This window comes from Heterodontus francisci, chromosome 8 (assembly GCF_036365525.1).
Source record: "Heterodontus francisci isolate sHetFra1 chromosome 8, sHetFra1.hap1, whole genome shotgun sequence".
In the NCBI taxonomy this organism is placed as follows: Eukaryota; Metazoa; Chordata; class Chondrichthyes; order Heterodontiformes; family Heterodontidae; genus Heterodontus; species Heterodontus francisci.
The window spans coordinates 82,162,460-82,188,391 of record NC_090378.1 but is presented as its reverse complement, the minus strand read 5'-3'; the positions used below and the strand labels follow the sequence as shown (position 1 = coordinate 82,188,391).

Genomic DNA, 25,932 nt, shown 5'->3' with positions numbered 1-25,932 from the left:
CTTGAATTGTTGTTGAAGCAGAGCACACAAGTACTTTGAAAAGGTAATTAAGTAGTTGCTTGAAATCGAGGAATACTAAAGGGAGGGGAGTTGGATTAGACTGGGTTACTCATGGAGAGAAATACTGTTGGAGACTTGATGGGCGAAATGGTATGTATACAAAAAATTAAATTGCCAGAATATCTTTATTCACTCGCAGGATGTGGCATCACTGGCAAGGCCAGCAATTATTGCCCACCCTAATTGCCCTTGAAAAGGTGGTGATAAGCCACTTTCTTGAATCGTTGCAATCTTTATGGTGAAGGTACTCCCACGGTGCTGTTAGGTAGGGAGTTCCAGGATTTTGACCCAAGTGACGATGAAGGAACGGTGATATATTTCCAAATCAGGATGGTGTGTGACTTGGAGGGGAACATGGAGGTGGTGATGTTCCCACTTACCTGCTGCCCTTGTTCTTCTGAGTGGTAGAGGTCATGGGTTTGGGCGGTGCTGTTGAAGAAGACTTGGCGAATTGCTGTAGTCCATTTTTTACATGGTACACACTGCAGCCATGGTGCGGCGGTGGTGGAGGGAGTGAATGTTTAAAGTGGTGGATAGGGTGATTTTAAAGGAAGTAACTGAGAACATTGGCGATGCCATAACTATAATCTTACAAATGTCTCTCGATTTGGGAACCATTCCTTTAGATTGGAAAATTGCATATGTCACTTCGCTAATTAAGAAAGGTGAGAGAGGGAATCCAGGGAATTACACACCAGTTAGCCTAACATCTGTTGTTGAGAAATTGCTCGGGTCTGTAAGTCAGGATAGGGTGACTGAACACTTTGAAAATTTTCAGCTGATCAAAGAGAACCAGCATGAATTTGTACAGGGTAGGTCATGCTTGATGAATTTGATTGAATATTTTGAAGAGGTGTCTAAAGTAGTGGACAGGGGAGTGCCTATGGATGTTATTTATATGGACTTCCAGAAGGCATTTAATAAAGTCCCTCATAAGAGACTGTTAGCTAAATGAGAAACTCATGGAATTGAAGGCAAATTATTGACCTGGTTAGGAAATTGGCTGAGTGGCAGGAAACAGAGAGTAGGGATAATGGACAGATACTCTAATTGGCAGGATATGACTAGTGGTGTCCCGCAAGGATCTGCGTTGGGGTCTCAACTATTCATTGAATTCATTAATGGCTTTTAGAGGATGAGATAGAAAGCTGCATATCCATATTCGTTGTTGATATAAAAATAGGCAGTATTGTAAACAGGGTAGATGGAAGCGTAAAATTACAGAGATATTGTTAGATTAAGTGATTGGGCAAACTGTGGCAGATGGATTTCAGTGTAGGCAAATATGAGGTCAACCACTTTGGACATAAAAAGGATAGATCAGTTTTACTCTCTAAAAGGTGAAAAACCAGAAACAGTGGAGGTCAAAAGAGACATGGGGGTCCAGGTACATAAATCATTAAAATGTCATGAACAGGTACAGAAAATAATCAAAAAGGCTAATGGAGGACTAGAATACAAGTGGGTAGAAGTCATGCTTCAGCTATACAAAGCCTTGGTTAGACCTGTGAGCAGTTCTGGGCACCATTCTTTAGGAAGAATATATTGGCCTTGGAGGGAGTGCTGCATTGATTTACTAGAATGATACCTGAACTCCAAAGATTAAGCTATGCAGAGCAAATAAATAAACTGGGTTGTATTCCCTTGAATTTTGCAGGTTAAGGGGTGATTTGATCAAAGTTTTCAAAATATTAAGGGGAACAGAAGGGTAGATAACAAGAAACTATTTCCGCTGGGTGGGGTGTCAAGGACTAGGGGGCATAGCCTAAAAATTAGAGCCAGACTTTCAGAAGTGAAGTTAGGGAACACTTCTACATGTAAACGCAGGTAGAAGTTTGGAACTCTCTTCCATAAACACCAAATGATGATCGATCAATTGTTAAACATAAAACTGAGATTAATAGATTTTTGCTAACCAAAGGTATTAAATGATAAAGGACAAAGTGGGTATATGGCGTTAGGTGGCAGATTGGCCATGATCTCATTGAATGAAAGAAAGGCTTGAGGGGCTGAATGGTCTACTCCTGTTTCCCATGTGCCAATCAAGTGGACTGCTTTGTCCTGGATGGTGTCAAACTTCTTGCGTGTTGTTGGAACTGCACTCATCCAGGCAAGCGGAGTATATTTAATCGTGCTCCTCATTTGTGCCTTGTAAACGGTGAAACAACTTAGGGAGTCAGCAGGTGAGTTACTCGCCATATAATACCCAGCCTCTGACCTACCCTTGTAGCCACAGTATTTATGTGGCTGGTTCAGTTAAGCTTCTAGTCAATGGTGACCCCCAAGATGTTGATGGTGGGGGAATTTGACCCTTCTTACTGTCCAATGTCCTTTTTCCAATATGATGCCACATCACTATATTGCAAAAGCAGTTGGTATTTTGGATAGACTAACAAGTTGAGAGTGATTTGGTAACAGAAATACCAAATAAGAGATTGAGCTTGTACAGGAAAAAATATTGATATAATTGTAAAATCTGGTCCTCTTTGGTATTATGAGTGCCTTGATTGTTTCTGTTGTTGAAAGTTGATTGGTCCTATAGAATCATGTGGTGTTATCCATCACAAGATTAACATGAACCAATAGATACCAGCATCACGATAAAAAAGCAATCATGTTTGCTCCTGCTTTCGAGCCAGATTCAGCATTCTTGGGCCAACCTTGGAAACCAACCTGTCTATTCTCAGGCAGACTTGGGCCCAGCTTCCTCACTTTTGGGTTGCTGACCCAGTTCCGAGCCTCTTGCCATTTTCTGCCTGCTGCTAAGGTCTTAGCCTCAAAACAGGAAACTCAACCCTCCTGGATTTAGTCGGGGTAATTTTAACCCTCCAAAACTGTCAGGTTTGGGTCAGGTGGGAAGTTAAAATTTAAAACCCTCTGTTCAAGGTGGGACAGGGACGGGAAACCAACCCACTCTCAGGAGCTGGGTTCCTCATTTAAATATTTTAATGAGGGGTGTGTGCCTAAGATTTTATTTGTGTTCCAATTTTAACACTGGCTGGCTGGGTGTCCTGGGCTCTGGGAAACCAGCAGCAGAAGGAAGGTGAGGACCGCTGGATGGAACAGCTAAATGCCTTTTCAGCACTCCATGTGGGCCAGGATGAGTAGGTGTGCTTTCCTCCGGCCCACCAAGCATACCTTGTAAACCTCCCCAGTGATCAGAGCACGTTCTCCCCCATGATCCAATGCCCTCCCCAACCTGTGATCTCATCCCCACCCCTCCCATATCCTCCATGGCTTGCGATGTTTTCCACAGCCTTCCTACGATTTCCTCCAATCCCAGTCTCCTCCATGGACCCCCTGCAATCTTCTCCCCACCTTCCCAATTCTTTTCAAGGACCCTCCCCGATTTCCTCTATGCCCCTCCTCCCCCAATCTCCTCCATGGGCCCCTTTTAAGCTCAGCAGGACTTTTGGGTTTCCTAACTGCTGAAGAGCACCCCTCTCCCCCGCTTCCTCCTCTCTTCCCTGTAAATATCGAGCCTGCATGTTTGCTCTGCTCTCTAGCCCCACATCTGCTTCATTCCTCAAGACCTTAGCTGATTCTGCTCTTAATTTGCAGGTTACAGGCCACACTTTCCCTGTGCTGGACTTGTCTCTGCTGCACTCCTCCCTGGCAAGGCCCACCTTTGCTCCAGTCCCTAGGCCCAGAGCAACTGTGCTCCACTCCCTAAACCCAGGTTTGCCTCTACCAGGCAATCCAGACCAGGACCTTGACACATTACCACAGTCTATTATTGCTCCAATTCTCGAGTCCAGGCATACTGTGATTTTGTAGAATGAATATCCAATAAGATTTACCAGCAATTACATAATAACTCATAGGAAAAGGATCTAGGAATGAGATCAGATAAAATAATGTTTAAAGATACATGTGCAAATTTGCAGTATTAGTCACAGTTCTAACTAAATCACCACAAACCTGTTTCGATTTATTCAAAGATTAATTTTCTTAAAAAATAGGGAGAGAGAAAGAATAAGAAAAGGTTCAGAGAGAGATAGACAGTGCCAACAAAATCTGTGTGAGAGGCATTGAGAAAGAGAAAGAAAAATTGACAGATGACAAAAAACTGAACAAGTGGCAGACAAGTACCAAAAGAACGTTTTTATTTCTGTTTATGGGGAATGCCATAGACGTTCAATTAGTTTATGAATAATTACTTGTGTAGAAAGTGCATACTTTAACGAAAACTGATGGAGTAGTGGAAGGATTAAGTGGTTTGTGATTTATTCTCTCTGTTATTACAGTGGATCATATTACCTGTGCCTTTCGATTGTAAAGGTAAAAGCAAATAGGTCAACCTTTAAAAACTGATTATCATAGCTTTGTGTGATTCATTGTAAAACTTAGTTATAAGTTCAAAAGACAAAATGCAAGGCAGATTTCTAACACTAGTTATGAAAAAATGCTCGGTAGATCTTTTATTTTATTCTTCATGCAGTGCAAACCCTCAGCCATACAAAACGCTGTCTGCCTACTGTGTTTCACAGTGTGTGTATGCAGAATGCTGTCTCTGTACATAGACCTTGATGCACTGTGTTCCAGTTATGCTGTTGATTTGATTTTGTAATGTTTGAATTCAAGGAGATCCATTTTTAACGAGAGACACTTGGGGCTTTTCAGAGTTATATATTTTTTTGTTCTGCATCAGAACCAGATGAAAAATCAATCATTTAATGATGTATCAGTCAGGGGAATCCTCTTCATCTGTCCTGGGTGAGGATGCTTAATACACAACAACCCTTTTTCCCATCTATTTTCTGTACTGAAAACGTTGCCTAATGTTTTGAGTGAAGTACCATGAGTGTTGATCACCCTCTAGTACCACACCCAATTCTTTACATCTGAGTTTAGACATTGATTGTTGGAAGACTATTTGGCTATGGAGGGCATTGTGGAACAGCTTGAGCCTGTCCTCACATGATATGCACACCTGCACACTTTCCAGTAGGAGGTGTCACTGATAGTTTTTAGGAAGGGTCATCTGGCTGATTTTTATCTTGCCCTGCCCGGGGACATTAAATGCAATTGTAGCACTCAAACTGCCGTCTTGACCGAGATCAGCTAACTCAGCACAGGCTGTACCTGTACAGCTCAGTACCACACTCTATGGTGCATTTGGAAAGAAAAATTAAGAACATGCATTTACATAGTGTCTTTCATGACCATAGGGCGTCCCAAAGTGCTTTCCAGCCAATAAAATACTTTTGAAGTGCAATCAATATTGTTAGAATCATAGAAAGTTTAAGGCACAGAAAGAGGCCACTTGGCCCATTGTGTCTGTGCCGGCCGATAAACGATCCACCTATTCTAATCCCACCTTCCAGCAATTGGTTCATAGCCCTGCAGATTATGGCACTTGAGGTGCATATCCAGACTCCTTTTGAATGAGTTGAGGGTTTCTGAGTGTTGTTGCTGTAGGAAACGCAACAGCCAATTTATGCACAGCAAGGTCCTGCAAACAACAATGTGATAATGACCAGATAATTTTTTAAATGTTGGGTAAGGGATAAATATAGGCCAGGATACTGACTGTGTCAATGGGAGCTCTTGTGACAGAATCTTTTTTAATTGGAAGACTTCGAAAATCTCAGAATTGTTTAGCCAGAACATCTCTGATAAACAGGTGAATAAACAGGTTCGAAACCGTGAAACTGGATTCACATCCAATTAATACTGTTACACTGTTAAGAACTACTTTAGCTGTTCTAAGTCAAGAAAGAAAAATACATTTTTGTGAAATTTATCTGGAAAATAAATTTATCGAAATATTTCCAAAGAGAGATATAGAAGAAAAAGTGAAAATGAAAAACACCAAGAGCACAGGACTTATTCTTTTCTAAAGAACAAGTACAAAACAAAAACCCAGGAAAAGATCTAAATTACAGAACTCATTCCTGCCCTCATTGCATGCTATATTATGTGACAATTTGTTCCTGAGGTGTAACTACATTCTCTGAGTACACAATCATTTCTACACATTGATGGAATCACAGAGAAAAATGTAGGGTTGAGGTTAGGGATGATGTTGTGTGGGATTCGGATCAAAGAACAAAGAACAAAGAACAGTACAGCACAGGAACAGGCCATTTGGCCCTCCAAGCCTGCGCCGATCTTGATGCCTGTCTAAACTGTCTAAACTGTTCCTTTTTGTGTTCAGTGACAGCAATGAGCACGAGACGGCTGTATGGTTGAGCTTCCTACTCTGCTCTGCCATGGCACCTAAATCCCAAAACTGAGAGTTGTACTGGTGGGAATTATTTTCTTTGCTATTTCTCATACAATCTTGTTGTGTGCTTCCTGAGTAAGATTGTTAAACTGACACCAATGTGCTGCTGAATTATTTTTATTGGGAGCTGTGTTGGCTGGATTCAAACTTAGGTTCCAGACATAAAAAGACGGTGCTCAAAGTTTCCTTTTTTTGTCATACTTTTAGGTGGTCAGTCTTTGTGTTCATAAGCTGATGGATGTCGTGCTTGGAATGGAACTTTTTAGCAACTTTGGCAGCATCAGGCACGACTAGGACATTCCAGGCTGGAGTGGAGTAGTATTCCATGCACTCTCTTTCATTTACGCGCTTTAATCTCACCTTTACAAAAGTACTCTTCGTACACAATTCTCTTTCCTTTGCCTACCACCCTATTAGGCTTGTTGTATTTTGAGCACTTTAGTAAGATGCATTAAATAACACTGCCTTACCCTGGCTACTTGGATTAGATTGACAATACACAGTGTTGCCTGGGTTTCCTGCAAAACTGTAAGTCCATTATTTTTTATGGAAGGCTTTCACTGCCACTGTGCTTGCTGGGATAGTCCGACCTCCATAACTTTGCTCCTTTCTCTACTGAGAGAAATCAAGATAACTTTTTTTTTATTCATTCGTGGGATGTGGGCTTCGCTGGCCAGGCCAGCATTTATTGCCCATCCCTAATTGCCCTTGAGAAGGTGGTGGTGGGCTGCCTTCTTGAACCGCTGCAGTCCATGTGGGGTAGGTACACCCACAGTGCTGTTAGGAAAGGAGTTCCAGGACTTTGACCCAGCGACAGAGAAGGAATGGCGTAATAGTTCCAAGTCAGGATGGTGTGTGACTTGGAGGGGAACTTGCAGGTGGTGGTGTTCCCATGAATTTGCTGCCCTTGTCCTTCTAGTTGGTAGAGGTTGCGGGTTTGGAAGGTGCTGTCTAAGGAGCCTTGGTGCATTGCTGCAGTGCATCTTGTAGATGGTACACACTGCTGCCACTGTGCGTCGGTGGTGGAGGGAGTGAATGTTTGTAGATGTAGAATGTTTGTAACTGTGAGGAATTGCAAGTATAGTCAAAACATGCAGGAGATTGTGATCTTTGGGTAAGAGTAATGGTGAAAGTGATTTCCATTTGTGTGATTCCACATGTGGAAGAATTCATAGTGCATCATGACATTGTGATGTCACAAAGCGCTGGTGTGTTCTGCAGCTGCTGTGGTGTCTCCAGTTGATCTATAGCCATCACAACATGTACTCTTTGGGATGTATAGCAGCTAAATGGGAGGGCAATTAGGCTTTATTACACAGGATTTTTATGCAGATCTTATGCCAAATTGTGAGGGACCATCATGGAACAACAATTGAGGTGAGACATTAAAAAAATTTTGTTCTCTGGATGTGGCAAGACCCCATTTATTACTCATCCCTCATTGCTTTGAGAAGCTGGAGATGGGCCTTTTTCGTGAACTGTTGCGCTCCTTGTTAATGATGGCGCTCCCACAATGGTGATAGGCAGGGAATTGCAGGATTTTGACCCAGTGGTTATGAAAGAATGGCACTAAATTTTCAAATCAGGGTGATGTGTGATTATGAAGAAATGGTGCTACATTTTCAACTCAGGATGATGTGTGACTTGGAGGTGATGGTCTTCCCATGATGACTTGTATTACATTTGAGATAGAACCATTGCACCCAGCATGGAGAAACAATGCTTAGTGATGTCATATCTATACTGCACATGTTGATATCCTTAAACTTAAGTTTATTTCAAATTGGTAAGTTCAGTGACGGACAAGAGAAAGAGAGAAGACAAGGCCAATCAACAACAACTACAACATAGATTTATAAAGCACCTTTAACATAATAAATTAACCCAAGGTACTTCACAGAGGCATTATATAAAAAAAAGACACCAAGCCACATAAGGAGATATTAGGGCAAATGACCAATATCTTGGTCAAATAGGTAGGTTTTAAGGAGCGTCTTAAAGGAGGAAAGCAAGGTAGCGAGTTGGAGGTTTAGAGAGGGTATTCCAGAGCTTGGGCCCTAGGCAGCTGAAGGCATGGCCAACAATGGTGGAACAATTAAAATCGGGGATGGACAAGAGTCTGGAATTAGAGGAGTGCAGACATCTCAGAGCTTGTAGGGCTGGAGGAGATCACAAAGATAGGGAGGGGCGAGGCCATGAAGGGAATTGAAGACAAGGATGAGAATTTTAAAATCTAGATGTTGCTTAACCGGAAGCCAGTATAGGTCAGCGAGCACTGGGGTGACAGGGGAACGGGATTTGGTGCAAGTTAAGACACTGGGAGCAGAATTTTGGATGACCTCAAGTCAGGGTAGAATGTGGGAGGTCGGCCAGGAGTGCATTGGAATAGTCAGGTTTTGTGGTAACAAAGGCATGGACGAGGACTTCAGCAGCAGGTGAACTGAAGAGGGGTGGATTTGGATTGTAATGGTCCAGTGATGGCAAGCTTGGGTTTTAAAAATCTTTAAAGGAAGGGAAGACTGAGGAGCGACAGAATTATATTTTAAAATCTGTATTGAAGAGACATTTACGAGTATGTTAATAATTTCAACATTCAGCCATCCTGTCTTAATTATTCTCTAGAACAGAACAAGCTGCAGCTATTCTTGTCGCATTGGTGTTGACAAATGTATCAGCCTATAATTGTTTTCTTGGGTTGTTGATATGTGTCTACTTTTATATTTATTAATTGCTACATTTGTTAAGTGTTTTGTATTTTTAGGTGTATTTCCAAAGTAACTTTAAGCTTTTCAGGTAAGCAAATGGAATGCTGGCTGTATCTCCCGCACCCCAAGTCCAGTTGCAGACACAGGTCTCTTTTCATTGACAGACACCATACCTTGATAGACTAGTGCGGTGCCATGATGAAATTACTGTGTGACCTGCCAATTCCTCTGAACTGTTGGAGCGCGCAGCCCCTGCACACTCAGTGCTCTGTTACAGCTAGATTAATTTTTGTTTTGAGAAGTCAGCAGCTCCGGCTGTTAATGAACAGAAAAATCTATTCCTGTGTTACAATGTGGTTGCTTTATGCCCTGTGCCAAGCTTATATGTCCCAAGTCAGAATAATTTTCTCAAAATAATGTTGTTTAAAAAATTACGCTAAATATTTTTTCTGAAAAGCTCCCTCTATTTGTGTATGGCTATTAATATACTTTCTAACCATTACGATTTGTGAAGTTTTTAAAACCCTTGACGGTATTAAAATTACATTTATTTACATAAGAAAGAATGGAATGAGAAAAGCAATTTGGCCTACCAAACCCACAGTCTGTAGACTCTATCCCAAATTTTAAATCTCCTGAAAGAAAACTCAGCATTAGTATTTCCTTTCGTCCTGAGGTAATCAGACAAAAGCAGAATATTCATCCATCCTCACAAGATCCACTAATCAACCCTACCCTGCTACTCTCTATGGACAGCATGCCCTATTTCCTCCTCACAACAGCACAGGGACATCATTCTTTATGAAGTATTTCATCAGTAAAATTGATATTTATTACTACAGTTTTTAATCTCTTCCCCAACCAGATATTTATCCAGTTCATTTTTGAAGGAGGCAATCATCTCAACCTCAGCTACATATGAACTACAATCCCAGCAACTTGCATTTATGTAATACCTTTGGCACAGCAAAATGTCCCTAAATACTTCCTAGTTCAGTGTCGAACTCAGGCAGGAGTAAGAGGGCAATTAGGGGAGGTAAACAAAGGTGCAGTCAAAGAAGTAGGTTTTAAGGAGTCTTTTGAGGGCGGGGAAGGATGAAGGACTGCGGGGGTTGGTTGGGGGAGGGGGGGGTGGTTGCGGGTTGGTGGTTGGGGCAAAACACTTAAAGCTCTGTCACCAATGGTAGAGTGAAAAGTAGGGGGAACATGCAGTTGCCCATTAATATAAAAGCAAAATACTGCGGATGCTGGAAATCTGAAATAAAAACAAGAAATGCTGGAACCACTCAGCAGGTCTGGCAGCATCTGTGGAAAGAGAAGCAGAGTTAACGTTTCGGGTCAGTGACCCTTCATCGGAACTACATCGGAGTTCCGATGAAGGGTCACTGACCCGAAACGTTAACTCTGCTTCTCTTTCCACAGATGCTGCCAGACCTGCTGAGTGGTTCCAGCATTTCTTGTTTTTAATGCAGTTGCCCATTGTTGGAAGAATGGTGGATGTGACCAAGACATAGGTTATGGAGAAGAGATTTATAGACAAGGGTTTTGGAGGGATGTGAAGCAACGAAGGTCAATGATGCAAAGAGTGATAACTGTGCGGGACTTAATGTGAGACAGGGTAGGACGCAGAGCTGTTGATGAATTAGAATTTATATATACTGTCCCATCTGTGGAAAAGAGAAGACACTTTCACTTGACGTTAGTTTTAAATGTGCGTCCTTCAATCCTGTGCTCACAGATCAAGCTCAATTACATTTACATCACCAGCACTTTAAAGACCTTGCACAATAATATGAGATTATGCGGGAAGTATTGTGTGTGTGTGTGCATTTAATGTTAATAAAATGATCAAGTAAAAGATTTTTAAAAAAAGTTATGAATAGAATAACACTGTTATACTTATACTTTGAGTAGTGTGTCACTCATGCATATTGTTATGAGGGACATTGTGCTGTGCATTCATTTTATTTTTCCTCTGCTTTTTTTCTCTCCATTCCTGATGACACTGACATATAACAGGATACAATTTCATGGTGCTGGCCATCTGCTTGTACAAGATCCAAAAGCCAATTCTCATGTTTTAGCTTCTGCAGTAAGTGTGGCAGAAAGCTATTCAACTGTGCAGTTCATCACAGCTGAGTCCAATTCTTACCTCCTTAAGCCTCCCCACACATGCGCTTTCTAGCAGGAGTTACTGGATAAGAGCAGGCACTCTGGGTGACTTTTCCCTGCACTCTAACCTAGGGTGCGGAGGCTGATTTTAGCACTCCAACTGCTACCTCAGGTGAGATCAGCTAACAGGAGATTGGAGATGGAACCTGGGCGCTTCAAGGTCCAGAGGATTGAAGACCACATCAGACTCACTGAACCATTGCGTTGCTGGTATTCTTATCTCATGTATTGAAATTAATGTTAGGAGCTTCCCCAGTTTACTCTGCAGGAGGGGCAAGTAAATTCTGCTCAATTCTTTGAAAGCTCAAGATGTAGCTGTATAGGTTAGGAAGTGCAGTGTTTTTATTTCTGAATTTGTGCGGAGGAAGAAATCTCACACTAGTTGCTTTTCATTCTGTTACAGCAAATGGTGGTTACAGCCCGTGTTATGCTCTATCCAGCAAGAGGGATGAAATGAACCATGTCATGAGGAATGAGCCAATAGCAACAGCCAGATTGGAGCCAGTGATTCATTCAGGAAATCACATCAGCATCGGCCCGACTTCATCCCACGGCAGTACCCGGCTGACTGCACCCCACTCTGACACCAGGTTATTTCCTGCTGCCATAATATATTGTGTCTGTTAAAAATCTGTATTCGGATGAAGGGACCCAACTTGAAATGTGAACTCATCTTTCTTTTCCGACTTTATAGACCTGCTGTGTATTTGCAGCCTGCTGATGCCTATGAAATAATGTGTTTGCTTAGAGTATTATGCAAGCTGCAATTTGTAACAACATTTTTAATGCATTTTTCACTTCAGTTTTGTCTGTCTCTCTCCTGAAAATGTTCAGACTGAGACTGATAGATTTTTGTTGGGTATGGGTATCAAGGGATATAAAACAAAGGTGGGTAAATGGAGTTAAGTTAAGATCAGCCATGATCTAACTCAATGAGGGAATAGGCTCGATTGACTACTCCTGTTCCTATAAAAGCAAAGAGTAATCTGAATTATGTTTCCATTGGCTACGCTCCGTGTTATGTCCAAATAACCACACATATTGGTGTGGTATTAACTAACTGTTTTTATTTTCACATCCGCTGGAATATTCCACTAAAGAATAACAAAGTGGTACAAGAGAAGACATTGGAGTATAATTGCTACAATGCACTTACTCCCAGGATGGGACATTTGGTGTTCAATTAACAATATGGAAGTACCATACATATCACTCTGGTGCTTCACCCAAGGCATCATTCTTCATGTGTGAGCCTGGATGGCATGTGCTGGCAGGCCATTTGATCACAAAGGGCTTAACAGCTGAGACCCAATCCTGTCATCACGTGACATTCACACAGACAAGTGTCCTTGCTCACAGGGCTCAGCGGATAGCGTGCAGGAGAGCGAGTCCTGTCTTATTTTTCCTTTTTAGCTCAGTGGCATTGAGACCAGTTGTAGCTGACTCCTCTCCCAACTACCCAGACTGAGATCAACTAACTCAGGACAGACCAGGAGTTGTACCCGGGACATTCCTTGCTTTTATGGCTCAGTTTCACATCTACCAACCTAGTCATCGGGGAAAATCTTGCACTTTCTATGGGAAACAATTGTTATTCAAAAAGCTCCAGAGTACTACCTCACTTCAGAAGAATGTGTGAATCACAAAGAGTGCCAGTAGCTGTTCTGTAAATGGATCAAGGAGCATGATTTTATTATTATGACTATTGTGATATGGAACAAATTGATAGGGTTCACAAATAAATTATCCTTTCGTTTAGATATTTTTGAAAGTTTCATAGTCTACAGTTACCCAATATTCAATACCTTTCATAGATAGAAGACATTAGCAAATTGAAAAACATGTATTGTCTCCGTATTTATATTTGGGAATGTTTCCACAGTTAAGGAACTTATAAAACACAAAATAAAACTGCAAAAAAGCAGAGAAGTGACAGAAAATAATATTTGTACTCAGCTGTTTTATGGCTGTTTTTGTTTCAGATCTCCCGCTTCTCAAGCTTCATTGGCTCCCAGTACTCTGCGTTTGGATGAAAATCTCCCAAACCTACACATCAAACAGGAATGGTCACATCTCCTTTCTGAGAGTGAAGGTGTTTCCAATCATCCTGAGATTGGGAATGCCAATAGTCTGCCTTCAGAAACCGAGCCACTGAACAGCAGCTTTTCTACTTATTCATCATATTTCTTCAGTAATGACACAAACTCCCCACCGGGCTTTGCGTCAAGTGGCAGCCCTCGTCACATGGCCAAGTTACAGCCAGGCAATGCGAAGAAACGATCGGTTTCGATATCACCACTTTCTGCTGAAGGACTTGACATCACGGCGATCATTCGCACCTCTCCAACATCGCTTATTGCGTGTGTCAACGGAATGCGGAACAGTTCCAATGGTCTGTTCCCTCTCTCTGGAGGAATTGGTCATTTGGGAGCTCGAAAGAACTGTAGCCCGCAGTCCTGCTCTGTGTTAGAGAACCAACATAACTTGCCTTCTCATGCGTCGTCACTGTCCTCTTTCCCAACTCGCAGTGCTGAGCAAGGGGGTGCTGAAGGTGAGCAAGTCCCTTTGCAACAAGCAGAGGAAAACATGGACTTAGATCTGGTGATAGGCAACATGGTTGTTCAACATGGAGTGGCAGATGGTTGCCATAAAATTAACTTTTTCAAGCACGAACCTATTGATGAATATTCACACGATACAAAGCTGTTTCAGCACCACCATGGGCCGCCTCCCCCATACCATACCCAACAGCACTTTGGTCAGCCCCATGGAACCATGCCTCACTTACATGGGTTGCCACCTAACAGGCACATTCAGCTTGACGATGGAGGTGAGCTGCCCAAGAACAATGGGAAACAGGTCTGTCGATGGATAGACTGTAACGCTGTCTATGATCAGCAAGAGGAGTTGGTGAGACACATTGAGAAAGTGCACATTGATCAGCGTAAAGGAGAGGACTTTACTTGTTTCTGGGCTGGATGTGTGAGGCGATACAGACCCTTTAATGCTCGCTACAAGCTCCTGATACATATGAGAGTTCACTCAGGAGAGAAGCCAAATAAGTGCATGGTAAGTTTGGTTACATTACTGTCACTACAATTCCAATAAAGTATAACAGCAGAGATGTGAAATTTTTTGTACTGGGTAATTTCCTGAGGCTGCTCACTGGTTTTGGAAATGGAATCTTAAACTTGAAATGCAGAAATTACTCAGCAGGATACAAGTAGATTTTGCCCTTCCAAACTTATATTGTGCCTGGAGAGAGCACTTTGAGGTGAATAACAGATTGGGATAAAGCATTGATGATTACATGCCAGTCACGGATGGCAGCTGTGTAAGAATTTGAGATGGTGAATTAAGAAGCATGTCTCACATCATTGGTGTGTGTTGCTTTAAAGTTGTTTTTCCAGCAGGGCATGCAGTAAATAAACATAGTGACCACATTACAGTTCTAAATGTACAAATTGATAGGCAGAATGGGGGTGGGCTCTTTGGATCCAAGCAGCATCTTGCAGTGTGACCATTCTCTAGAATGCTGCCACATACTGCCCCATGGAGTGATGGGACATGGTTTCCAACTGCAATTCCTTACACTGTGAGGCCTTGGCTTCAGTTAGGCTGCAGTGGGAAGTTGCTGAGCAGGCCTTTCAGTTTGCAGTTCTGATGAAAGTTCACAGACTTGAAACGTTAACTCTGTTTCTACCTCCATAGATGCTGCCAGACCTGCTGAGTATTTCCAGCATTTTCTGTTTTTATTTCATTGTAACAATGTTGTGTTTCTGGTTGCTTCTGGTGGTGTTTTAAATATTTATTTTATTGTCTCTAATTTCTTGATTTTAAAACATTACTTAAGTATCACAGTAAGGTGTTGGCATTTCCCACCTACAATGACTTTGGTTTAATACAGGGCTACAGCTCTGGCCAATATTTCATGTCCCATATTACCTTGATAATCTTTCAGCTGCCAGGGAAGAAGAATGGTTTGGTCCAACATAATTCAGGTTTAGCTCTAATTAGCATGTCAGTCATAGGCCCCGTGAGCTCCTTGTTACTTTTTTTTTACAAGGTTCCTTACAATGTTTGTTATTGTACAGATAAAGAAATAGAGCAGCCCCTACTCCTACGACCCCCACCACCACAAATAGTTCAGAAACCTGATAAATTGAGTAGCTGTTCCATACATACCAGGAGATTCCCACATTTGATATGCGTTAGCAGATCTCAGCTGGGATGATCGTAGATGTTAGAACTGCACTTAGTGTCCTGTTTTGGGGTTGTAAAACTAGGCAGGGTTCCTGCTGTTATTCGCTATTTGGTGACACTTTCTAGCATGTATGTGAGTGTGTATGCATGTGTGTGTGTGTACGTGCCCAAACCGCAAGAATAGAGTTGGACTAGATTGTGATGCCCTCATGATGGAATAGCCTTCCAGCAATTATTGTGTTGGCTCAGGTAAGAGTCAGTGCTTATAGAAGAAGGTCAAAATTTAGGGAAGTAGCTATATCGTAATTCATAAAGTAACATCACTTCTTCTGTTTGCAGGGGTTCATGAGCTGGCTGTGTAATACCCATGCCAGCTAGATGTCTGCCCAGATATATTTAATATAGAGTTAAGAGCAGCCAGGAGAACTAGGGTATATTGCCTCTTCATCACAAAGCACAACAAGGGCTGTCACTATCAAAACAAAGGGAACGATTAGTTCACTGCTAACATTCCAGCTCTTTAATTTGTCTATCAAATAATATCAAGCTACACAACAATTACCTCAAAGGTTTCAAAGTCAGAGTTGGCTTAAATCAATGTTTTTCTTGGATGTTTGATTTAATGATATTGTACATGAAACCAAAATTAAATAAAATTACAATAACATTCGGATTAACTATAAAACATGACAGGATATTACACAAAATAGGATAAATTATGTGGTTTCCTTTCAAACATTTTCAGTGCCTCAAGCCAATTAGGAGCAAAAAAGCAGCAAATTTAATGTCATTTGACTGAAAATCGGGCTAATTTCTTACAATTCTGTTTTCAGAAGCTGAAAAAAACATAGGTAATCTATAAAGAAACTAATAGTTTGTAAGGAGCTGATTGTTACTTTGGCCAAAGGCCTGTTCCCAATATCAGATGCTGGCTAAATGTGAAGCAGCTGTTTCGATGAGAGAATTCCACTTGAACTGGGAGAGGATTTAACTCCTGGTTATTTTATGGACACTGTTGCTGGACGGATAATAAAGGGATTAAATAGGTTTCTAAAAGACATTGGAGTTTTTAACTCCACTGTCTCATTAGTTTCCTGTGAGCAAATAGTTTGGATTCCAGGTTAACATTCAAGTTGTGCTGTACTGGGTAACAAACACAGCCATAGCAACAGATCCTATTCTCTGTAAGAATTTGTTGCACTTTGCAATTCTAATTTCCCTCCAGTTTCTCTGCCTTCTCCTGAAGGCAATTGCTCGGTTGCTAAGGGTACGGTTCCGCAGATCCTGGCAGCCTCTGCTGCTGTGCCAAAGTGGCCGTCCTTTATATGCGAGTCCAGACTGCAAGTGTCGGCAAGGCATTACTGTTTATCCTGATGCTCCCTTGAATCTCTGTCTACACCGATGCACCTTCCAGCGGCAGTCGCTGGATATTAACATTAGTGGGAATCCTTCCAAGCCCAGCGATACTGAGGCCAATTGTACTGCCTCTTCTACTGCCCTGATTGAGATAAACTTACTCAACACTAACTGGAGATTGAACCTGGGGTCCTGGTAGTCAGTACAGTTAAGTTTCTTCAGTGGGTATTGCATTTACCCACTGAACCATTTTTTAAGGTAATTTATTGCTCAACTTACCTGTACATGAAAACTGCCAAAATGAATCCTCAACCTTACTAAAAGTAGCAAGATAATTGCGTGTGATGCAAACCCTACAGAAGTTTGTTACTTTTCTAATATGCTGGTCAGATGGAGCATTACTAAACAATAGGAGGGAACCAGAGTTGTGGTTACAAGGCTTTGAGGTGAAGCTGAGACAATTTCCTGTGAAGCTGTAGAAAGATGTACTGCTTATGCATTTACAAGAACCCCACTCCTACTTACATTGCACTTTGATCTGAACAAAGGACCACCATTTCCTTAAACCTCCGAGAGAATAAAAATTTTGAATGCTGTGAAAAAATAATAGACAAATTTAAAATATCACTGAGTCTGTGAAGCAGATCTTTTATTTTGTACTTGCCTCTGACTTTCACTGTAATAAAGGTTGCTGCAGGAATCAGCTTCTGTCCCATCAAAGGGAGTGAAGAGTAATTATGAGATACTTTGATGAAATAACAGGGGCCAGTATGAAATAACAGGGGCCAGTAATGGTATCATAAACATTTTAGACCCCTTTGAATGTAAGTAAAAAAGACATGTAAAGACGTGAAGTAGGACTGAATGTCAGGACGTGCCAAAATGCTTTATAGCCAATGAATTACTTTTGAAGTGGGGTCACTGTTGTAATGTATGGTAAATGAGCAGCCAATTTGTGCACACCAAGGGCTGAATTTTGTGGAGCCACCGAGGGTCCCGATGCCGGGCCTAAAGGTGAGGGGAACCCTGTCTCGGCCCTTTTGAGCCCCCCAGTACAATTTAACAGCACTCAGACACTTAACTGCCCCGTCCCTTTAAGAAGGGGTATCGTGCCTCCCAGAGCTGTGGGCCAATCAGAGGGCCGGCAACTCAGTAGTATCAGCAGCGTCATCGGGAGCGGTCTGTGGGTGTACCTACACCAGATGGACTGCAGCGGTTTACGAAAGCACCTCACCACCACCTTCTCAAATGCAATTAGGCATGGGCAATAAATACTGGCCTTGCCAGCCAAGCTCACATCCAAGAACGAATTAAAAAAATTTTCATCCAAAAGACGATACCGGCCAAATTTTAACTGTGTGGAAGTAAATGAGTTTCGAGTGAGTCAAAATTGGGCCCAACTCTTTGACTGACACCCTCAGTATTGCACTAAAATGTTAGCCGAGATTATGCGCTCAAGTCTCTGGAGCGGGGCTTGAACCCACAACCTTCTGTTTCAGTTAGAAATGAGTTGCCACTAAGCTAAGTCTGACACCAAGCCTGTTTTCTCTTTATTCTGAAGGAGCTCTGCCGTCTTGCTAACCTGTGGTATTGCCTAATCTGGTTGTGTTCAAGGAGCACAGAAGAGACAGTTTTACCCGACATCAACGTATGCTACACCTGACTAAGATGAATTTAATTAGATAGTTTACACTGATACTCTGCGTCTAACTTGTCCTATGTTCGAGCTGTGAGAGCTTGATGGGATAATGTAGGAGTGTGGGTGGGGGGGGGGGGGGCGGTGGTGGGATTGCGGGCCTTACTCTAATCTAACTTGTGTTATACCTGAGCTTGGAGTGCTTGAACCAGGTGCCTGAAATGGGAAAGTCTTTCATTTCACAGCACTGACATCTTGAGCAACAAAATCACTCCAAAAAAATGAATGTTTTTTGAATTTTAACCAACGGCCATTTTTAATATTAGATTTTGATATAGTTTTCGAAATGCACTTGCACAAAGGTTAAAAACAATTTGTACTGTAGAACAGTTTAATGCGTCTATTATATTCTTATACTCTATATGTGTGTTCAAAGAACAAAGAACAAAGAAAATTACAGCACAGGAACAGGCCCTTCGGCCCTCCAAGCCTGCGCCGATCCAGATCCTCTATCTAAACCTGTCGCCTATTTTCTAAGGGTCTGTATCTCTTTGCTTCATGCCCATTCATGTATCTGTCTAGATACATCTTAAAAGACACTATCGTGCCCGCGTCTACCACCTCGGCTGGCAACGCGTTCCAGGCACCCACCACCCTCTGCGTAAAGAACTTTCCACGCATATCCCCCCCTAAACATTTCCCCTCTCACTTTGAACTCGTGACCCCTAGTAATTGAATCCCCCACTCTGGGAAAAAGCTTCTTGCTATCCACCCTGTCGATACCTCTCATGATTTTGTTCACCTCAATCAGGTCCCCCCTCAACCTCCGTCTTTCTAATGAAAATAATCCTAATCTACTCAACCTCTCTTCATAGCTAGCGCCCTCTATACCAGGCAACATCCTGGTGAACCTCCTCTGCACCCTTTCCAAAGCATCTACATCCTTTTGGTAATGTGGCGACCAGAACTGCACGCAGTATTCCAAATGTGGCCGAACCAAAGTCTTATACAACTGTAACATGACCTGCCAACTCTTGTACTCAATACCCCGTCCGATGAAGGAAAGCATGCCGTATGCCTTCTTGACCATTCTATTGACCTGCGTTGCCACCTTCAGGGAACAATGGACCTGAACACCCAAATCTCTCTGTACATCAATTTTCCCCAGGACTTTGCCATTTATTGTATAGTTCACTCTTGAATTGGATCTTCCAAAATGCATCACCTCGCATTTGCCCGGGTTGAACTCCATCTGCCATTTCTCTGCCCAACTCTCCAATCTATCTATATTCTGCTGTATTCTCTGACAGTCCCCTTTACTATCTGCTACTCCACCAATCTTAGTGTCGTCTGCAAACTTGCTAATCAGACCACCTATTTTTTCCTCCAAATCATTTATGTATATCACAAACAACAGTGGTCCCAGCACGGATCCCTGTGGAACACCACTGGTCACACGTCTCCATTTTGAGAAACTCCCTTCCACTGCTACTCTCTGTCTCCTGTTGCCCAGCCAGTTCTTTATCCATCTAGCTAGTACACCCTGGACCCCATGCGACTTCACTTTCTCCATCAACCTACCATGGGGAACCTTATCAAACGCCTTACTGAAGTCCATGTATATGACATCTACAGTCCTTCCCTCATCAATCAACTTTGTCACTTCCTCAAAGAATTCTATTAAGTTAGTAAGACATGACCTTCCCTGCACAAAACCATGTTGCCTATCACTGATAAGCCCATTTTCTTCCAAATGGGAATAGATCTTATCCCTCAGTATCTTCTCCAGCAGCTTCCCTACCACTGACGTCAGGCTCACCGGTCTATAATTACCTGGATTATCCCTGCTACCCTTCTTAAACAAGGGGACAACATTAGCAATTCTCCAGTCCTCCGGGACTTCACCCGTGTTTAAGGATGCTGCAAAGATATCTGTTAAGGCCCCAGCTATTTCCTCTCTCGCTTCCCACAGTAACCTGGGATAGATCCCATCCGGACCTGGGGACTTGTCCACCTTAATGCCTTTTAGAATACCCAACACTTCCTCCCTCCTTTTGCCGACTTGACCTAGAGTAATCAAACATCTATCCCTAACCTCAACATCCGTCGTGTCCCTCTCCTCGGTGAATACCAATGCAAAGTACTCGTTTAGAATCTCACCCATTTTCTCTGACTCCACGCATAATTTTCCTCCTTTGTCCTTGAGTGGGCCAATCCTTTTTCTAGTTACCCTCTTGCTCCTTATATATGAATAAAAGGCTTTGGGATTTTCCTTAACCCTGTTTGCTAAAGATATTTCATGACCCCTTTTAGCCCTCTTAATTCCTTGTTTCAGATTGGTCCTACATTCCCGATATTCTTTCAAAGCTTCGTCTTTCTTCAGCCGCCTAGACCTTATGTATGCTTCCTTTTTCCTCTTAGCTAGTTTCACAATTTCACCTGTCATCCATGGTTCCCTAATCTTGCCATTTCTACCCCTCATTTTCACAGGAACATGTCTCTCCTGCACGCTAATCAACCTCTCTTTAAAAGCCTCCCACATATCAAATGTGGATTTATCTTCAAACAGCTGCTCCCAATCTACATTCCCCAGCTCCTGCCGAATTTTGGTATAGTTGGCCTTCCCCCAATTTAGCACTCTTCCTTTAGGACCACTCTCGTCTTTGTCCATGAGTATTTTAAAGCTTATGGAATTGTGATCACTATTCCCAAAGTAGACCCCTACTGAAACTTCAACCACCTGGCCGGGCTCATTCCCCAACACCAAGTCCAGTATGGCTCCTTCCCGAGTTGGACTATTTACATACTGCTCTCGAAAACCCTCCTGGATGCTCCTTACAAATTCTGCTCCATCTAGACCTCTAACACTAAGTGAATCCCTGTCAATGTTGGGAAAATTAAAATCTCCTATTACCACCACCCTGTTGCTCCTACATCTTTCCATAATCTGTTTACATATTTGTACCTCTATCTCACGCTCGCTGTTGGGAGGCCTGTAGTACAGCCCCAACATTGTTACCGCACCCTTCCTATTTCTGAGTTCTGTCCATATTGCCTCACTGCTCGAGTCCTCCATAGTGCCCTCCTTCAGCACAGCTGTGATATCCTCTTTGACCAGTAATGCAACTCCTCCACCCCTTTTACCTCCCTCTCTATCCCACCTGAAGCATCGATATCCTGGGATATTTAGTTGCCAATCGTGCCCTTCCTTCATCCAAGTCTCAGTGATAGCAATAACATCATACTCCCAGGTACTAATCCAAGCCCTAAGTTCATCTGCCTTACCTACTACACTTCTTGCATTAAAACAAATACACCTCAGACCACCAGTCCTTTTGCGTTCATCATCTGCTCCCTGCCTACTCTTCCCCTTAGTCACACTGACTTCATTATCTAGTTCCTTACAGGCTTTAGTTACTACCTCCTTACTCTCCACTGACCTCCTCATTTGGTTCCCATCCCCCTGCCACATTAGTTTAAACCCTCCCCAACAGCGTTAGCAAAAGCACCCCCAAGGACATTGGTTCCAGTCCGGCCCAGGTGTAGACCGTCCAATTTGTAATAGTCCCACCTCCCGCAGAACTGGTCCCAATGTCCCAAAAATCTGAACCCCTCCTTCCTGCACCATCTCTCAAGCCACGCATTCATCCTGACTATTCTTTCATTTCTACTCTGACTATCACGTGGCACTGGTAGTAATCCTGAGATTACTACCTCTGAGGTCCTACTTTTTAACTTGGCTCCTAACTCCCTAAATTCTGCTTGTAGGACCTCATCCCGTTTTTTACCTATATCATTGGTACCTATGTGCACAACGACAACTGGCTGTTCACTCTCCCCCTTCAGAATGTTCTGCAGCCGATCTGAGACATCCCTGACCCGTGCACCTGGGAGGCAACATACCATTCGGGAGTCTCGTTTTCGACCACAGAACCGCCTATCTATTCCCCTTACAATCGAATCCCCTATGACTATAGCCCTTCCACTCTTTTTCCCGCCCTTCTGAACAGCAGAGCCAGCCATGGTGCCATGAACCTGGCTACTGCTGCCTTCCCCTGGTGAGCCATCTCCCCCAACAGTATCCAAATTGGTATACCTGTTTTGGAGGGAGATGACCGCAGGGGACACTTGCGCTGCCTTCCTGCTCTTTCTCTGCCTTTTGGTCACCCATTTCCTTTCTCCCTCAGCAATCCTAATCTGTGGTGTGACCAATTCGCTAAACGTGCTATCCACGACCTCCTCAGCATCGCGGATGCTCCAAAGTGAGTCCATCCACAGCTCCAGAGCCGTCATGTGGTCTAACAAGAGCTGCAGCTGGACACACTTCCAGCACGTGAAGGAGTCAGGGACATCAGCCGTGTCCCTGAGCTCCCACATTGAGCAAGAAGAGCATAACACGGGTCTGAGATCTCCTGCCATTTTTAATCTTAAGCTTAACTTAGTCTTAACTTAGATAAATGAAAAAGGGACGAAAAGTTTTTACCAATCACACGAGAAAAGGAAAAAAAAAAGAAATAGCAAATGCCTTACCTTATCTACACACCACCGAGTCCTTTTTATTTGGTTACAGGAGGAGGGCGGGTGGGAGACACCACAGGTGTAGTGTCTCGGGTTCAGCCGCTGCCCAAATATCACGGACTTACTTACCCAGCTGCCACCTCGCTCTCCCTGTCGCCGTGCTGGAAATGACCCCAGGGTCTGTCCCGCATTTTTGTAAATACATTTTATTTGTTTTATGGTGGTCTGTCTGTATTTCTTGTCATTCACAATAATGAACCTGGTGTTTTGGTCACAGGACATCATTAAGTCAACCCTAAAATAAATTTGCTAATATTCAAAGCTCCTGCGTCAGTGGTCAGGAGTCTTACAACATTTTCTGGGAAAAAGATCTCTGGAACCAAGTGTCGTCAGAGAATACTGACTGACTGCAAACACATTGTGTAATCTATTCGTGAACTCCCTGATTGCAACAACTGGTTTCACGCTCATGTGTATTCAGCTAACAGTTAACTGTGTTCATATTGTACTTTACTGTCTTTTAAGTTATATCTTTGGACATAAATCATTTGTAATTTGTTTATGTCATTTGTCCTTTATTTTTCTGTGCTGCTAGTTTGTAGCAAAGACCCACTCTGCTACTTCGCTGGCACAAATGTTCCTTGTAGCTGGTAACCAGCAGGTGCCAGGGCTGCCAAGGTGTCTTCCCCTCCCCACTCCACCCTACTGCTCTGTCCTCTCCTCTCGCTCCTCCTCCTTTCCCTCTCTTGCTCTTCCCCTCTTTCCTCTCTCCTCTTCCCCTCTCCTCTACCCTCCCCTCTCTCTTCCTTCCTCTCCCAAACCTCTCCCTCCCCGCTCTTTCCCTCACCTCTTCTCATCTGCCCTCTCCTTCCCCTTTTCTCTCCTCCCGTCTCCCCTCTCTTCCCTTCCTCTTTCCTCTCCTTTCTTCCCCCCCTCCTCTTTCCTCCTCCACTCCTCACTCCTACCCTCTCCTCTCCTACCCTCCCCTCTCCTCCCCTTATAATCCTTTCCCCTCTCTTCCCCTCCTGCCACCTCTCCAAACCAGGAGGTTTTAAATTAGGAAGAGGCACAAACCAGGGTTGTATTTCCTGGAATTTAGAAGATTAAGAGATCATTTGATTAAAGTTTTCAAGATATTTAGGGGAACAACCTGGGTAGGTAGAGAGAAACTATTTCTGCTGCTGGGAGTCTAGGACTAGGGGGCATAGTCTAAAAATTAGAGTCACACCTTTCAGGAGTGAGATTAGTAAACACTTCTACACACAAAGGGCTGGGTTTTATGGAACCCCCCCCATGAGGCAGGCTATGGGCAGGGGGGGGGGGGGGGTGGGGCGTTCCCATAGAATTGCGATGGGAAGCGGAGGGCCCAATGCCTCCCCATTGCCAAGCGGCCATTGATGGTCTTTCCATCAAGAGGCCAATTGAGGCCCTTAGTGGCCTACCAAGCTACCAAGTGTCAATTAAGGGCCTCTTCACCCACCCCCCCCAACTGGGATTTAACCAGCAGTGGGGGGGGGGGGCGCCACCACACGGGGAGGTCACCCAGTAATATGAGGCACCTCCCTGTGGGCTTGGGGGGCATTCTTCCAGGAAAACCCCAACTCTCTGGATCCCACTTCCCCTGCACTACACGCCCACCCTCCCTGCCCTCGCCAGGGTCTTCTGGACTGTCCCTAGTGAACCCCATCTCACTTACCTGAGGTCCGGGTCTCCAGGACTGGTCCTGGGTCCGGGGCCTCTGCAGTATCGGCAGTGGCCACTGCCCCTGGTGGTGTTACCAATACTGCCAAGCTGCTGGCCCTGTGATTAGCCGGGAGCTCTTGGGGGCGGGATCCCGTCTTTAAAGGGACAGGGATGCTGGCGCTGGCCATTTAAGTGCTGGAACTACGCAAGATCGCACCCGGTGGGGTGGTGGATGGTGAACGTCCGAGGTGGGGCACCCCCACCTTTTCGGCTCGGTGCCAGAAACCCAGCCGGCACCACAAAATGGTAGAAGTTTGGAACTCTCTCCCATAAACAGCAATTGATATTAGATCAATTGTAAATTTCAAATCTGAGATTGATAGATTTTTGTTATCCAAAGGCATTATGGGACATGGGGCAAAAGCACGTATATGGAGTTAGGTCACAGATGATCCCTGATCTTGTTGAATGGCAGAACAGGCTCGAGGGGCTAAATGGCCTATTCCTGTTCCTATGTTCCTAGGAGGCTAGAGGCCAGTTCAAGAATGGGCCTCATTAACGTTAAGTGAGCTGCCAGTGGCTGTTGTATATTTACCGGCTGCTAACTTATTTGAAGAAAGTGAATTTCGCCGCTAAGTCTCATCAAAGGTGATTGGGGGTGGGGGGAAGGAAGGGGATAGTGGAGCGACAATGGGGCCGGGGGTTGTGTGTGCGGGTACACATTCAGAATATTGTGGAGTCGGAGGTGGGGGATGTTGTGGGACCACTACTGTTCCTCCTGGCTCCACAGCTACATTTTTAACATATTTTTGTTAAAAACCTTACCTTTTGTTACTGGTCACTGCTTAGGCCAAGCAGCCATTAATGAATCTGGAGCAGAACAGGCCTGATTCCTGCTCCAATCTGTGATGTCCAAGTTGGCAGAAGCAGTCTAAAACAGAGATGCAGGATGCCTGAATAATGGCCCAACATCATTATTAGGTTGACTAATTTTCAGTTGTCCTTTGCCGGCACAAAATGGGCACAGCATGGTTCCATTTCTATTCCCGTATCTTGTATTCTCAGCTGGTGACTGATAAGTCTAAGACTAAGGAAGGTCTATGTGGCATGTACATGCACATCACTTTATAACTGTGGCACTGAGCTGAATATGATATTTGTTAGCATCAGATCTGAATCAATGTGTACAAAAGTATGCGACTAGGGTTTGTTAATAATTCTATACTGTCACAGGAATTTACAGATTAGCAGAATTCAGCTCAGCTGTAATGAAAATGAGCAATTTGTAAATGTAAATTTGGAGAATGCCAACAGCTAATACCAGAAACGTGACTACATAGGGGTTTAGAGATGCCCTTTAGGATGCTTTC

At 43.4% G+C, this 25,932-nt stretch overlaps 1 protein-coding gene across 1 annotated transcript in view; it reads left to right on the top strand.

Annotated features, from left to right (window-relative positions):
* Positions 1–25,932, top strand: part of LOC137373218 (zinc finger protein GLIS1-like) — a 488,859-nt gene that overhangs the window by 180,975 nt on the left and 281,952 nt on the right. The window contains exons 2-3 of the mRNA XM_068038074.1: positions 11,570–11,756; positions 13,149–14,235. Coding sequence (XP_067894175.1) covers positions 11,570–11,756; positions 13,149–14,235 — 1,274 coding nt within the window. The remainder of the gene's footprint in view (positions 1–11,569; positions 11,757–13,148; positions 14,236–25,932) is intronic.